This window comes from Sycon ciliatum, chromosome 8, assembly GCF_964019385.1.
Source record: "Sycon ciliatum chromosome 8, ocSycCili1.1, whole genome shotgun sequence".
Lineage (NCBI taxonomy): Eukaryota > Metazoa > Porifera > Calcarea > Leucosolenida > Sycettidae > Sycon > Sycon ciliatum.
Window position 1 is genome coordinate 16,302,579 of NC_088650.1, and position 13,678 is coordinate 16,316,256.

The 13,678-nt window shown below is 48.0% G+C and overlaps 2 protein-coding genes across 2 annotated transcripts in view; one reads left to right on the forward strand and one right to left on the reverse strand.

Annotated features, from left to right (window-relative positions):
* Nucleotides 1-4,310, reverse strand: part of LOC135823857 (uncharacterized) — a 13,423-nt gene extending 9,113 nt beyond the window's left edge. Inside the window, exons 1-2 of the mRNA XM_065336713.1 lie at nt 3,917-4,310; nt 3,372-3,575 (exon numbers count right to left, since the gene is read on the reverse strand). Of these exons, the coding sequence (XP_065192785.1) occupies nt 3,372-3,471 (100 nt within the window). The 5' untranslated portion in view covers nt 3,472-3,575; nt 3,917-4,310. The remainder of the gene's footprint in view (nt 1-3,371; nt 3,576-3,916) is intronic.
* A 5,589-nt stretch (nt 4,311-9,899) lies between these two features.
* On the forward strand, nt 9,900-12,921 carry LOC135823593 (mediator of RNA polymerase II transcription subunit 15-like). The gene is made up of 2 exons (XM_065336438.1): nt 9,900-10,016; nt 12,229-12,921. Exons 1-2 carry the CDS (start codon nt 9,900-9,902, stop codon nt 12,919-12,921), a joined length of 810 nt encoding a protein of 269 aa, XP_065192510.1.
* The last annotated feature ends 757 nt before the right edge of the window (nt 12,922-13,678 follow it).

Sequence of the window (13,678 nt, forward strand, 5' to 3'; positions counted from 1 at the left end):
CAAACACACCCTGGACGTATCCACTATGGACTACATGATAAACAGTAAACACAAGTCAGCTACTTTGAGTACATGAAATGTTACACGTTCTATGAGAACACTGAGCCTATTCTCCTACCAGTACTACATGAGAGCCTGTGATCAAAGAGCCCAGTGGACAAGCAGGGAATGTCTAGTTTTATCTACGTCAAGTACTTGAAACAGTCATCAACCGCCTCATCTAAAGGCAAAGAAGTTTGAATATTGAGAAGTAAGCACCCATGTCTTCCTACTTAGGCTATCATTTGTCCAGTTACCTCAAATCTCGCTACCAGAATACCAATAGCGGTACCTTTGTACCTTAGTGCTTAAGTTATGCCAACGCCTAAGATATCCGGCACCATCACGGCCATGATTCGGGTGGGAAGATCACTGATGGCCCGCATGTGGAACAAGAAGAGGTGGAAAAGACCCGGAAAGAGGTCACAGTTGCAAATCACCCAAACTTAGTATATTTACGACCTCTGGTGTCACCTGGACAGCGTCTCAACATTTGAACTGGCAATGCTAAAGTTCAAGTTTTCGAAAGCAACTCTCGACCATCCGGCACCAGCTTCTCGTCATAACGGCAATGGAGAGCGCACACAGTGCTACATGTAGCTCTGCTCAGCCCTTCTTTCCAAACGTTATTTCCAAAATGGAAGTTAGTACTTCTACAGTAGCTTTCCAGGTCTCATAAAAACAGTATTATACAAATTATGTACACATTACGTACAAAGATGGCTCAGGGAACTTGACTTTTCAGAACACTCCGCTGATAAAACTGTTAGCACACCACGCATGCTTACCAATGATACGGCTGAAGAACACAGAATATTATCCCTAGCCTTGTTTCCACCCGTGCTAGCCACATACATGCTAGTGCTGCTGAACGATTTTCCTGTCAACTACGACGCATTGAAGTCTGTCCTGCAGCCTGGGTGACGCTCCACATGGGAAATATTGAAGTATGGGCAGTTTGGGCCAGTTCCTTCATTTCCAGTATGCATTTCTCAGGTTCTAATGAGCCCCTCCCCCCCCCCCCCCCCGCCTACACACACACATAGGCACACACAGACATACGCACACTATCATAATTATATTGTCAGTTCATATCGATTGCTGCCTCCTGTTACAGAAATTTCGTCTTGATAAGACTGGCAGATGCCCTTCAGTAGTGCTAGAAATTCTCTGCATTCCAGCTGTAGCAATCAATGACTGGCCCATACTGCTAGTATTGTGGCTTACACGTTGGACTAAAAGTACATGTATTTCCTCTGCATGCTGGTCACACTAGCGAATGCCGGCTTAGCTTTGGGCTAAGGAAACTGAGAGCGTCACCACTCACCATGCATCGCAAGGGATTGGCAACTTTGGAGATCAGGCACATCTGATACACAACTGATATGAATGGTTTCCTGAGTTTGTTTTAGAGTTTGCTGAACTTTGGAGCCTACAGAGCATTGTGTGAGCAGGCATATGTTTACTGCCACTTTGCCAGGTGTGTGTGTGTGTGCTTTACCACCATTACTCTGCTCATGTCCACTGTGTACCATGAATTATGTGGAAGCACTTTCCAGCTATCATCGCTCGAGTCTCTAAGCTCCGAATCTCAGGTTCTCTTGTATAGTGAGCACTTCTGTGCTAGCTGTATATCCGTTCCAAGACGAAAGTGTAGCTGAAACAGCCCCAGATGTGATGATGAACTGAGCTAGAGATGCATGGCCGGCTTCCCATCACACTGCAATTAGGCATAGTGTAAATGGCGGTCCCTATAGCTGATCTGGGGCCGTACCATCCCTCATGAGCTGGCTCCGGGCCTGCTGCTAGTGATAGTAGATATGTGTACACAATCAGAAGTCCAGCACAGCTTGCCACTGCTATAATCAAGATCCAGTCACCCCAGTGCCTGTGGACTGGGCTTACTGTGGACAGGATTCTTGCTCATCAGTGCCTAATGGTATCAGCATCATGTAGCAGAAAGCTGTAGTATCGTTTAGTGAATGTTAGTGGAAATTCAGTGACTAGACTAGCTACAAGCTGGGAGTAGCATTGACCCCATTAGGGTTGACACTGTGGGATATCACAACACTGTATGGCCCACTGAGACCAGCCAGGTTGCTCAAGAGAGCCGGGATAGCATTCTTTCTAACTGCTCCTGATGAAGAAGGGCTGAGGCATCCTGCAGCTTCATCTCTGAAAGGAATTCGATAGCACTGCACATCCGAACCAGATCGTTATTTTACAACGCTTTGGCACTTGGCCATCCTCATCATTGTTCTTATTAGCTGATGATGGCCAAGTGCCGAAGAATTGTAAAATAACGGAACTGGTTCGGGTGTGCAGCGCTATCCCGGGAATGGGTGTACCCCTGATGAGTTACCAGATTGAAGGAAGGTAGGGAAACGAAATCATAACGGGGAACAGGCATATATCTCTCATAGAAGGGACCAACCAAATCCCCATAACCTGTTTACGGAGGGAATTCTCACTCATCCTTTGGTGGGGATTTGCATCCACAAACTGATCCATTCAACTCAAAGAAAAGTTCACTTGTACGTTTTTTTGGTAGAATTCCACAGCACATCATTCATTCAGCAAGCATTGCAATGCAAAGCTTCCATATAATTATGGTGCTGATACATGGCGGCTGAAGCTACACTTTCAATCGCCTGTTTTAGAATTTCTGATCCCAGCAACATGCTCACACAGCTGCCCTTTGCAGTATGTGCTACACAAGACGTCCTTGCACGGCGGCAAAGCATTATATGCAACAGTTGTCGTACTACTGGTAGTACTGTCTCACATCCATCGTCATGCTTCACTGTCGATGCTGATATTAGCATGTTGCACAGCGAGCAACCAGTGCTGAATTCAATCCTCATTGTTTTCTGCAGCAGCAGACTTCCAACACCTTCCCTCTACAGCAAGCGTGTAAGCTTGTTTGTGTACGTGATCATACCCCAGAGTGGCACAAGCTCGTGGAAAGAAATTTCAAAGAATATTAATCAAATAAAGCTAGACCATCCATGACCACTAGTAATTGCACAACAACAAACCCTTTGTCCCGTTTTGTTGTGCACGATTTGTTTCCAGAACATCATCTAATGCATCTGCCATCATGACCGACGGGGATGGCTGGTTCCACTCAGAAACGGTCTCTTTCTACAGCAGTCGTTGCCGAGAGCCTAGACCATTCATTCACTGTGGCTCTGTGGGATTTACAGGCCTTTTCTAACAATAACAGAATACACTGCTAGTATAGAAGCAGAAATGTGTTCCTATGCAATGGACCAAGCATACAAACACAGTTTATGATTTTTACACTGCATGGCAGTGCAAGTGACTCTCACCTGGCAATGTCACTTCACTGGAGGAGTGCGAGTGAGCGAACACGACTTGCACGACAACCATCGCTAGCAACATCAAATGTGCAGACGGAAAATCCCCCATCTTTGCGTGTTCTATTCTCTGCACAGGCTGCGCTGGAAATTGCAGGAGACAAGGTAACTTGCCGTATGGTAGAATTTCCTGACGAACGTATCTTCCAGGTGCCCCTACGGCAAACAAAAACGAAACAGAGCATGATTTCCACCAGGTTCTTTTACAAACCGGTGCCCTCCCCTAACTGCCCTATGCTCGGGCAGGTTCCGTAGTCCTCCGTAAAGGAATCAATGAAGGATTGTTTTTCGTTGGCGACACACTCGCACGTTTGGGGCACTTGTCATGTCGTGGTTCGCAGGATCGAGTAGGCCACATGTCACGTATGACAGCTAACTACAAAGTAAAAGACGCCAATCAAATCCACATGACCATAAAGCACCGACTTCGTTGGTGTTCTCAACCAGACTTCAAGATGTGTAGCCAAGTGAAGAGCATCTTGACGAACTTAGCTTACCTCGAAGGAGGCTTTCTTCGTTCTTCAACAGCAGAAGGAGTGATCAGGACCTATGCGGATTGCGGTGCTGCAAGGAATGTTTATATTGCCGCACGGACCACCCTCGAGGCGTCCGCAAAAGGCCCGCGCAAGTGCAAAGCCTCTCACCAGCTACAAGTAAATATCACGATCTCCCGCACCTGGGCCGGAAACTCATCGAGAAACGCCAGCGTAAACAAGTAAAAGACTGAAGGAGAATGCTTGCAAATAGCCTAGTGAGTCGCCTCAAGGCGCATCGCTTATCGTCTGTGCTATGACGCAAGTTGACCCGTGTGGACGCGATGAGTTGGGTCAACTCCTGGCCCCGATACCAGTGCAGTCCTGACCAACCAGCCAATGCCTGCGGGCCCGGGGTTCTGATAAACCATCAAGCCCTGAAACTGCCAAAGATCGTGGTGGACGCACGCACACTCACACTTCCTATTTGCGCAGCGCCCTCCGCGTTCGTTTCCAGTTCCGTGTTGTCGATAGGTGCGAGTACAAGTCGTAACGCACCAGAAGTGGAACTACCGCGCATCTGCGAAGCCGGTTCTTGTGGCATTGAATAAAAATCGTGTGTTGCACTTGCGGATGCAGATCAAGACAGCAGTCTGAAACATGCTACAACCAGTCGTTGGTATGCATGCATGCACGTTCAGTAATGCAGCCGATTAATTTGATGCCTGAATCGATGATCGAGTTTAGTTTAATGCTCTCCTTAGGCGAAACAAATACATCTTTGAAGTAGATGTTCAAAAACGCAGTTAGCGGCATCAATGCGTCCTAATGATGTCTGTGGTTGCTCCAAGGGGATCACGTGCGTAGGCTGGGTGTGAAGCTCCCATCCTCTTTGACTTTGGTGTGGATTATTAGAGCGTTCGTATGGTGGGCCATAGGATCTGATTTGGGATGAATCCTTCACAATTAAGTTACGGATCATCGCAGAAGTATGATCAGAGAGGGTACAAGGCATGAGCTGCACAGTTGCTGGAAGTCTGACGTCCTGTGCTTCTAAGCACCTCACACCATACACTCATGGGTCATGTGCGAGTGACGACTGGGTGACACCTGCATGCAACCGCTCTACCTGGTCCCGCCAAGATAGCAAGAACGTGCCATGCATGCCGCAGGTCCCGTGGTGGGGTACGGGTGTCGGAGCACGATTCTCGATCTCCCTCGCACAGACCACGGAGCGTTTCCCCATGGCCTTTTCAGACACCACAATCGACATCGCGCAATGGCCTCTGACGTCATTGCCCTCACGTCCACATTCGCGATATCACGACGTTCTCTCACTTCCACTTTTTACTTTTAGGTCCCATCTTCTTTTTTAGCTGGGGTCCAGCAGCGAGAAATGGCCCTGCATACCTCTCCCCTTCCCAGCAAAGAAGCAAAGACCAACAAGTATAATTGTACATGAGCAACATTAGTTGCATGAGCTACTTTGAAAACAGTTACATGCATGAGCTTTGCGGACATGAAAGAACACAGGACTCTAGCCGCCGATTCTGTATTCAGTATGGAGTGACTCCCGAACTATGTAAAGTGGCCGTGCATGTTCCTTGTTATGCGTGGGCAGTCTGGAGAAGCATGAAGCCTCCTGCAGCGCAGCAATGTACGAGCTGAATGCCTTTCTGGAGCTGGCGAAGGGGTCACCAATTATCAAACATACGCTGTGGATATACTCGCTCGAGAGCAGGTCTACTTCATTCAGGTTCTTGTCGTAATCACCTCACGAATGTGTCTTTCACATGTAAACGGATTGTGCGTCCTAGCGCAGAGTTGCACGCCTCGTGGCAGGGCTTACCACTACCAGTACCGTTCCAGTCGATCCTTACTTAGCATCTTTCAAAAAGCGTGGCACCCATGCCAAGTACAGCTTCCGATTACAAGCAATTGAAACGTTCCAAATGCCACCGTATCATGCTGAACAACTCGCCCAAAGGCTGCCCAACTTGTAGCGGACGTGTATGCAGATTCAGTGTGTCGGAAGGTACATGACCTTGTGGCCAGGATCACAGCTTCACACCTATGTTTGCCTTCAAATCGTAACCACGCTCACATGCATACCTTTCGCCTGCGCCTGCAGAGAGAAACGTGGCACACATACACACACATACACGCACACGGACGCACACACACGCACATTCTCTGACTCTAGCTCTCGTTTTACCTTCAACTAACTACTACTTGTCGACATGGTGCGCGTAGGTCTGGAATGCATTCGTGTACCTTAAGGAGCACTCTGGTCATGGCCGGTAAAATGACACCTTCCTTGGGTCAATTATACTGTCTCCGGTGGATCCGTTTCGAGTTGGCTCGTACTAGGGATCGGGAATTGGACCTCCGTTGGCTCTGTGACGTAGGGTATTAGATGTTTGCAGGATGCAGGACTGCCGTGGCTAGAAACACAGCAACAGCTGATAATTATAGTGGTTTAGTTGTGGCAACTTGTGGGTATACGACTCCCTATAATCCAAATGTACAATGTACTTGCAAGTATATACATGTACATGTACCGCGGTGCAAAATTCCATTAGTGTACCTTGTACTAGTAAGCTTGGAACACCAATTACGAACTGATGTAGGTGGTGTTGTTCACTCCTTGCAAGTACCATCCGCTTCGCACATGCCCAAGCACAAGGTACAGGACAAGTACAAGCATTGCTTGCGCTCGTACACCCTGGCAGTTGCGTCTTCCTACATGGCGAAGATGCGCGCATTGATGTGACCATGGCATAGACAGTCGAGTCTCAGGAAGCCACTCCATCCGGTGGACGGCACGTTCTGTTAGTGTTATAATAATTAGAATCACACTTACTAAAGTCTTGCTATGCTCATGATGGTACGGATGGTAGTGTTCACAAGAAAGGTGGCAAAATGGCCTGTGAAGTATTACGTACACACTGATATCCTTTTCACACCACTGAGGACTTTCTAAGGCAAAGAAATAAGCACCCGACGGACGGGTAGTGTTGAAAAATAATTAAATTGATAAATGAATCCTGCTGATGGTCATGAAGACCGAAATGTTGAAACGACACTTCCAATGGATTTGTGTGAAATGCAGTGCTCTCTTGAGTGCAGGCAGGTTGCCTGCAAACTATTCAAGTGCAATGAAACTGCGTGGAGCGTCCTTAATTTTAAAAAGATTTTGAAATATTTCGAAGTACATGTACTAGTAAAACATATTCATAAGGTTGAGGGAACACATTGTTCATTCATCGGTCCGTTTTACAATAACGATATTAAAGAAAGAAATAAACAGTTTTAGCTGATGAGTTGATTGATTCCACTTGTGGTGCCTCGTCGTCTAGCGCCTGCATCGCCCCTGGTCTTAGCACGAGAGGATCACAAAACAACAATCAAATCATGGAAAACCGCCATCTGATATACATGTACATGTACGTGTACGTGTACGTCTTCAGATATCCCCAAGTATCCCCAAGGCACAATCCATGTCGTCATTGGGTATTATCCGCTGCTCAGTGACCTGGAAAGATCTCTAATTTACCCACTCCTGCTTGCGGGCGATGTGCCTGCCTTCCCCCCTGGAAGTGGTGTATCACTGTCTGGTTCAGCGATATCCGAACGCCAGGCCCTGCCTGGATGAGTTCGTACACTTGCACACAGACAAACTACCAAGCACACGCGCTACTGTCATGACTCATCTATCACTATCACCAAGAATCACAAAACACAATGCATGCACGAAACACATAAACACACTCACTGCAAGGTCCACCAAGTAAGGTATGGAGTGACGAGTCGTGTCGTCTAGGGTAGTCCCAGTACATGTAGTACAGTAGGGAGTTCAGTAAGCATAGGATATGTAAGGCTAATCAATCCTTGATTGTTATAGCTGTATGTGCTAGATGTACACGTAGGTAAACATGTACTTACAATATCTTCCAAAACCAAACCTGAGACTCACTGAAGTCACGCAATACACATTGCTCAATGCAAACTATTGTGGACATTCTGGTCGATAGGCTGGTCAGTGTCAAGAACGCGAAACGATCGACTCAACTCGTACTTACACAGATTAAGTAATCCGATGTTCAATCATGTTTGGACAAGACTCAAGTCAAGAGTTGCTCTACAGCTGCCGCTACAAATGCCTTAAACCGGTAAAAGGCGGCAAGTCTCTGGCCGATCTGAAGAGGGAAAGCGCCTCCGGGTAGTTTCATATTCTTGTCCGAGTTGCTCTACTTGTGGTTTCCCTGTGGTTGACCTTGTCCATCAATGTACTGCATGTTGACTGTAGTCTCACCTAGGGAGTATTGTACTACTCCCTGGTCTCACCCTTCCGCAGATTTCCTTTCCAACACTGAGCAGAGGTGCATGACTTATCGTTTGCTGTACAAGGTCCACGGGGCGAAATCAATGCTGAACAAGTTAGCTTAATGCACCTGCGCTGTCCAATTCGAACATCTTCGCGATGAGTGCTGCATGCGACCAGAAGCCTGTTGTACATGTATGTTCTCGCGTCTTCCCACACTACAAAAATTCGCTATCCCCAATCCCGGCAAAGGAGCAAAACATTTTGCCTTTGAGGGATTGAGTGCCACGCGCTACTTTCCACCTGCCATGCACACTTCATCAGACTGAAGCACTGATAGGCATTTCCTAAGCGACACGTCATGTAACACAAATCAATTACCTGCCTACACTGCGACCAGCGACATAGGAGATCAAGGGCACAGGCCTGCATGCTACTGTATGGAGGAAACACCAAGCCATTTAGTCAGTCACAGGATATCCCGAAGCGCAACTCCTAACCAACGCAGCCACTGATGACGAGTGACGTGCGTATTCATTCGGTTTGGAATGGATTCCTACCCTCCAGTCACGGACACAATAATCATACAACGTGCTTGCTTTTGCCATGGTGACGCAGCTGGCTACGTCGTGTACTCCGAGGGTGTAGTGTTGGTGCCTTGTCGCCCCCGGGCCTTGGCCCTACGTCTCTACTGACGTGCTCTCACCACTGACACCAATCTCAGTTTGGCCAGGAGGTCAGCCTCCGGTCAGGGCGGATGCGCATACGGAGTTATCGCCACCATCACTAGACAGAATCATGAATGGACAGGTCTTAGTAGCAGTAGCACCACTGGCAGTGGTAGAAATGTTTCAAGTTTTACCTTGAGCGCTACCTCAGTCCTGACACAGCACATCACTATGAGTATTACAGTATCTGGCCAACATGCTACCTCTGTACCTGTGGCATGGCCTCGCAAAGCGTAAATTTGGACTACAGTGACGCAGGCCAGACCCGCCTCGTGATATCCGTACCTGCAGATCTCCTAGAAACACCCTTTTCCTGACAGGGGCCGCTTTAACGACAATAATAACACTTGAAAGTGATATATGATCCTATGGGGCAGGGCCCCCGAGTGCTCAAATGTGCACATAATTATACTAAAATAGAAACCGTTGCTGGCATCACTCTTCGATAATAATGTCATCGGAATACACCAAAAGGTGACATAATAGTGCTAATACTAATCACAGCCATTGTGGGTCAGTACTTTCGTCTTCTTGTTCTGGCACATTTCTGTGGAGTCATAAGCTTAGCGCCAACGAGGGTACTTGTTGTTCTGTGTTGCCAAAAAAGTATGGATCCGTGTTTGTATTGATGGATTCTCCACTGGCCTTCCTATTGAGAAAGTCTCCGTCCGCAGCCGGAGCAACTACGAGTGACCGGCATTACATTTTCAAAACCTGGGTGATTGGCACTAGGGAGTAGGGTACGTATGGATACGTTGTCAACGTATTCCTAATGCCGATCTCCCAGTTGCTAACTGTGTGCCCTCTGGTGGATGTGGGTCCATGCCAGGCTTCAAGGCTAGACAGACAACGCCTACAGGCAGGACACTAGAAACCCGTACTCGTATCCTACAGCCCAACAACTACAGTACGTCTTTGTAATGTTATAAACGCCATGGTAATAATCACCTTGGGTATGTGCTCACAACAACAACAACAACAACAACAACAACAACAACAACAACAACAACAACAACAACAACAACAACAACAACAACAACAACAGCAATCTCTTATTCGCGACGGTACCATTGTGAGTGTGTGTGGCACCATTGTGAGAATAAAGAATTCGAAAAACAAAAACAACAACAACAACTCGCGGTTGATTCCTGTGAGGCGCCTGGTATTGATTGAAGAAAAGCGGGACTTAACTCCTCTATTTGGAGGTAGCAACTTCATTCCAGAGGATTTCTGCATGCTTTGCCGCATCGCCATCGTTTCGACGAAGTGCATGTACTTCAAGAACTACTAATGAGCTATCAGCGCCAACATGACAGCAGCAACTCGAGTAATCGTTTACGTCGCCCAAAAACAGCACACTGAAATACTGCGGTCACAGCAATACCAAAATAGCCAGTTTGAGAGTCATCACCTGAATACAACGTATAGTTCTCAGGTGCAGGACCACACAGCTGCGTCAGTGCTCAATGTCCGAATTCGATCCAGGAATGATAGATCTAGCACAGTGCTTGAAGTGCAATTTTCTAGCTTCCAATCTCTCTTGTGTATCATACTGTACATAATATCAGCGAGTCGTCAAATGCCGGTATTTGACGACGCTGATATTATCTAAAGTATACGCCATCAATGAACAGCTAGCTGTTTCGATCTTCTTGACTTAGGTCCCGTCGGCAGAGCTCAGAGCTACAGGCCAACCGATAGCAGCGAAGTCTAATGTGACTAATGATCAATAAAGCTACAGTGTAGATCTAGAGAAACACCCTACAAGTGTGCTCTGCACGGTACTGTACATGGCCGGATGGAGCTCCGGAGGTCAGCCACGGTTCTTGGTGACCACATGCAGCATGAGTAATGGACTCCAGATGGAGTCCAATCTCAGTCCATAGACTCTTTTCGTGATAATTATGGATTCGCCTTTGACCAAGAGTAATAATAGATGTACTTGCTATATGAGGCGGGTGTGTCTGGAAAGTGGATTTTATAGCCTGACTTGTACATGATGTGTACATGACTAGTATAAGTCATGTACATGTAGCTCAACACTGGGACATACTAGTAGCACGGAGGTCTTACCGACTGTTAGCTGGATTCTTGGCACAGAAGGACACACATAAAGGCCCATGCGCTTATGAGTGAGTTTTTGCGTTATTTGCTATTTTTTGCGGGCCGTTTTGTCTCACACATACATGTACATGTACTACTACTAGTGACATAGGCGCATGCGCTTGAGTTGCTAGCATACCGATACCGGTACCATGCACAATTATGCACATAGTGCAATACCGCAATGCACATAGTGCAATACCGCAATGCACATAGTGCAATACCGCAATGCACATAGTGCAATACCGCAATGCACATAGTGCAATACCGCAATGCACATAGTGCAATACCGCAATGCACATAGTGCAATACCGCAATGCACATAGTGCAATACCGCAATGCACATAGTGCAATACCGCAATGCACATAGTGCTGTAGAGCATGCAGATTCTTCAACCTTGTACCTGTTGCATTGTAGTCTAGTGCCTGTGTCACTGTAGCTTGGTGTGTTAAAACCTGTACAGTAATAAGACTAGTATCCTTTGCATATGAAGTTCGAACCTACCTTTTTCAGAAGCTTTCCTTTTTTTCTTTACTTTCTTCCAATACATGTCTTCTGATTGGCCGAATCTGTGCCATCTCTCTATCTCCTGATTGGTCTTAACCGTTGCTCGTTGTTATGTGAAACCTGAACTCTCTTAGTCTTGGCACATATAAAAAGCTCTGTCTCTGAAGAAAGATCATGCTTCATTTCTTCAACGACTTCTCCTTGCTCTGGTGAGACTTGTTGGTTGTTGTGTGCCCAACCACTTGGGCCACGCTACAACTGGTGGCAGCGGTGGATGTTTCGGGTTTTTTTTTCATGCTATGTTTTTGTTGTTGTGACAATGTGAAGTGATTCCTGGTTCGGAATGGCCCAAGCACAGCCTAACCAGCAAGTACCGCCGGCCCAGCCGCCCCGTCCTGCCCAGCCTGCTCAGCCAGCCCAGCCAGCCCAGCCAGTTCAGCCAGCTCAGCCAGCCCAGCCAGTTCAGCCAGCCCAGCCAGCACAGCCAGTTCAGCCCGCCCAGCCAGTTCAGCCCGCCCAGCCAGTTCAGCCCGCCCAGCCAGTTCAGCCCGCCCAGCCAGCTCCCGTTCGACCCATCCGGCCATGGGCAACTCCGGAACGTTTTGATGGTGGAGCAGCCTCGGACTGGACTACTTGGCGTGACCACTTCACTCAAGTTTGCCTGGTTAATCAGTGGTCGCCGCAGGACCAGGCACAGTACATCCCGTTGTACTTGATAGATAATGCGCAGTGCTACTACCAGTCGCTTCCTGTCGCGACACGCCAGGATGTTCAGCAATTACTGGTAGCTCTGGAGGGTCGGTTTGCTCCACCCGTCAGGACCGACCTCCACAGAGCGGAATTGAAGGCCAGACGACAGCGAGGTGAGGAGGCGTTGTCTGATTACTGCGAGGTGATTCGCCGATTGTCTCGCAGAGCGTACCCTACCTTGCCAAACCTCGTGCAGGACCAGCTGGCATGTGACCAATTCATTGAAGGTCTGGACAGCAGAGAGTTGCGCATGGAGGTACGTCGCCAAGACCCACGAACTCTTGACCAGGCACTGCAGCAAGGACTTCGAGCACTTGCCATACTCCAAGCGGACGCTACTACTAGTGCCTCTCAGCCAGTGGCCGCGGCTGTCTGTGCTGCCAGGGAAGATCGTTTGGATGCCTTATTAGTAAGGATGGAACGATTGGAAACCGCTCTGTCATCTTTGCAGCGACCGCAGCAGCAACCCCAGCAGCAACCCCAGCAGCAACCCCAACAACAGCGCCGCTGTTACCATTGTGGGAGTGCCGAACATCTGATTGCGTACTGCCCGACTGCACCTCCACCCCGGGGACAACGTCGGCGCCCTTCGGGAAACGGCCGGGAGTTGGCATAGAGGGTCCAGAGTCAGCTCCAAACCACCATGGCCTGGAAGTGCTGCCCGCCGCGCCTTCCGATGTAATATGCCATTCTGTTGCTGTTGACAGTTGCCAGTATGTTATCGGCAAAGTAAGTTCAATGTGCATAACTGATGTCCACATGTTAGTTGATTCTGGAAGTTCGATTTCGTTTGTCAGCTCAGCATTCTATCAACAACATAAGCATATAAAATTAAACAAAATTTCTACATCAGTCCGAAGTGTTGATGGCAGTGGCGTGACTGTGGAAGGAGCGGTGGATGTGCAGCTAGAGTTTGGCAGCCTCCAACTTCAGCACACTATGGTAGTTGCGAACATTGAGCCTGACGTACTATTAGGCATAGACTTCCTCCGTAGGCACGGTTGTATTATGGATCTGGGACAAGGCTGTCTGCGCTTGAGCAATCAGACCCTTCCATTAACACAGGGAGTTGGGCCCAAGCACCTTTCATGTCAGAGAGTGGAAACAGACCCCATTCCAGTGCAATTGGCTGAATCTGTTGTTCTGCAGGGCTATTCTCAGTTGATAACGCAAGGTAGATTACGCGACACTGAGTTTATGTCTCCATCGTGCGGAATGGTAGAGCCAACAGAGTCGTTCGTAGATAAATTTTGTGTCAGTGCAGCTAGAGTGGTCACGACCGTGAGTGAGAACAGTACTGTTCCTGTCAGGTTGCAGAACCTGCTACCACGGCCTGTCACTATAAACAAGGGTACAGTTGTTGGCATGTTCGA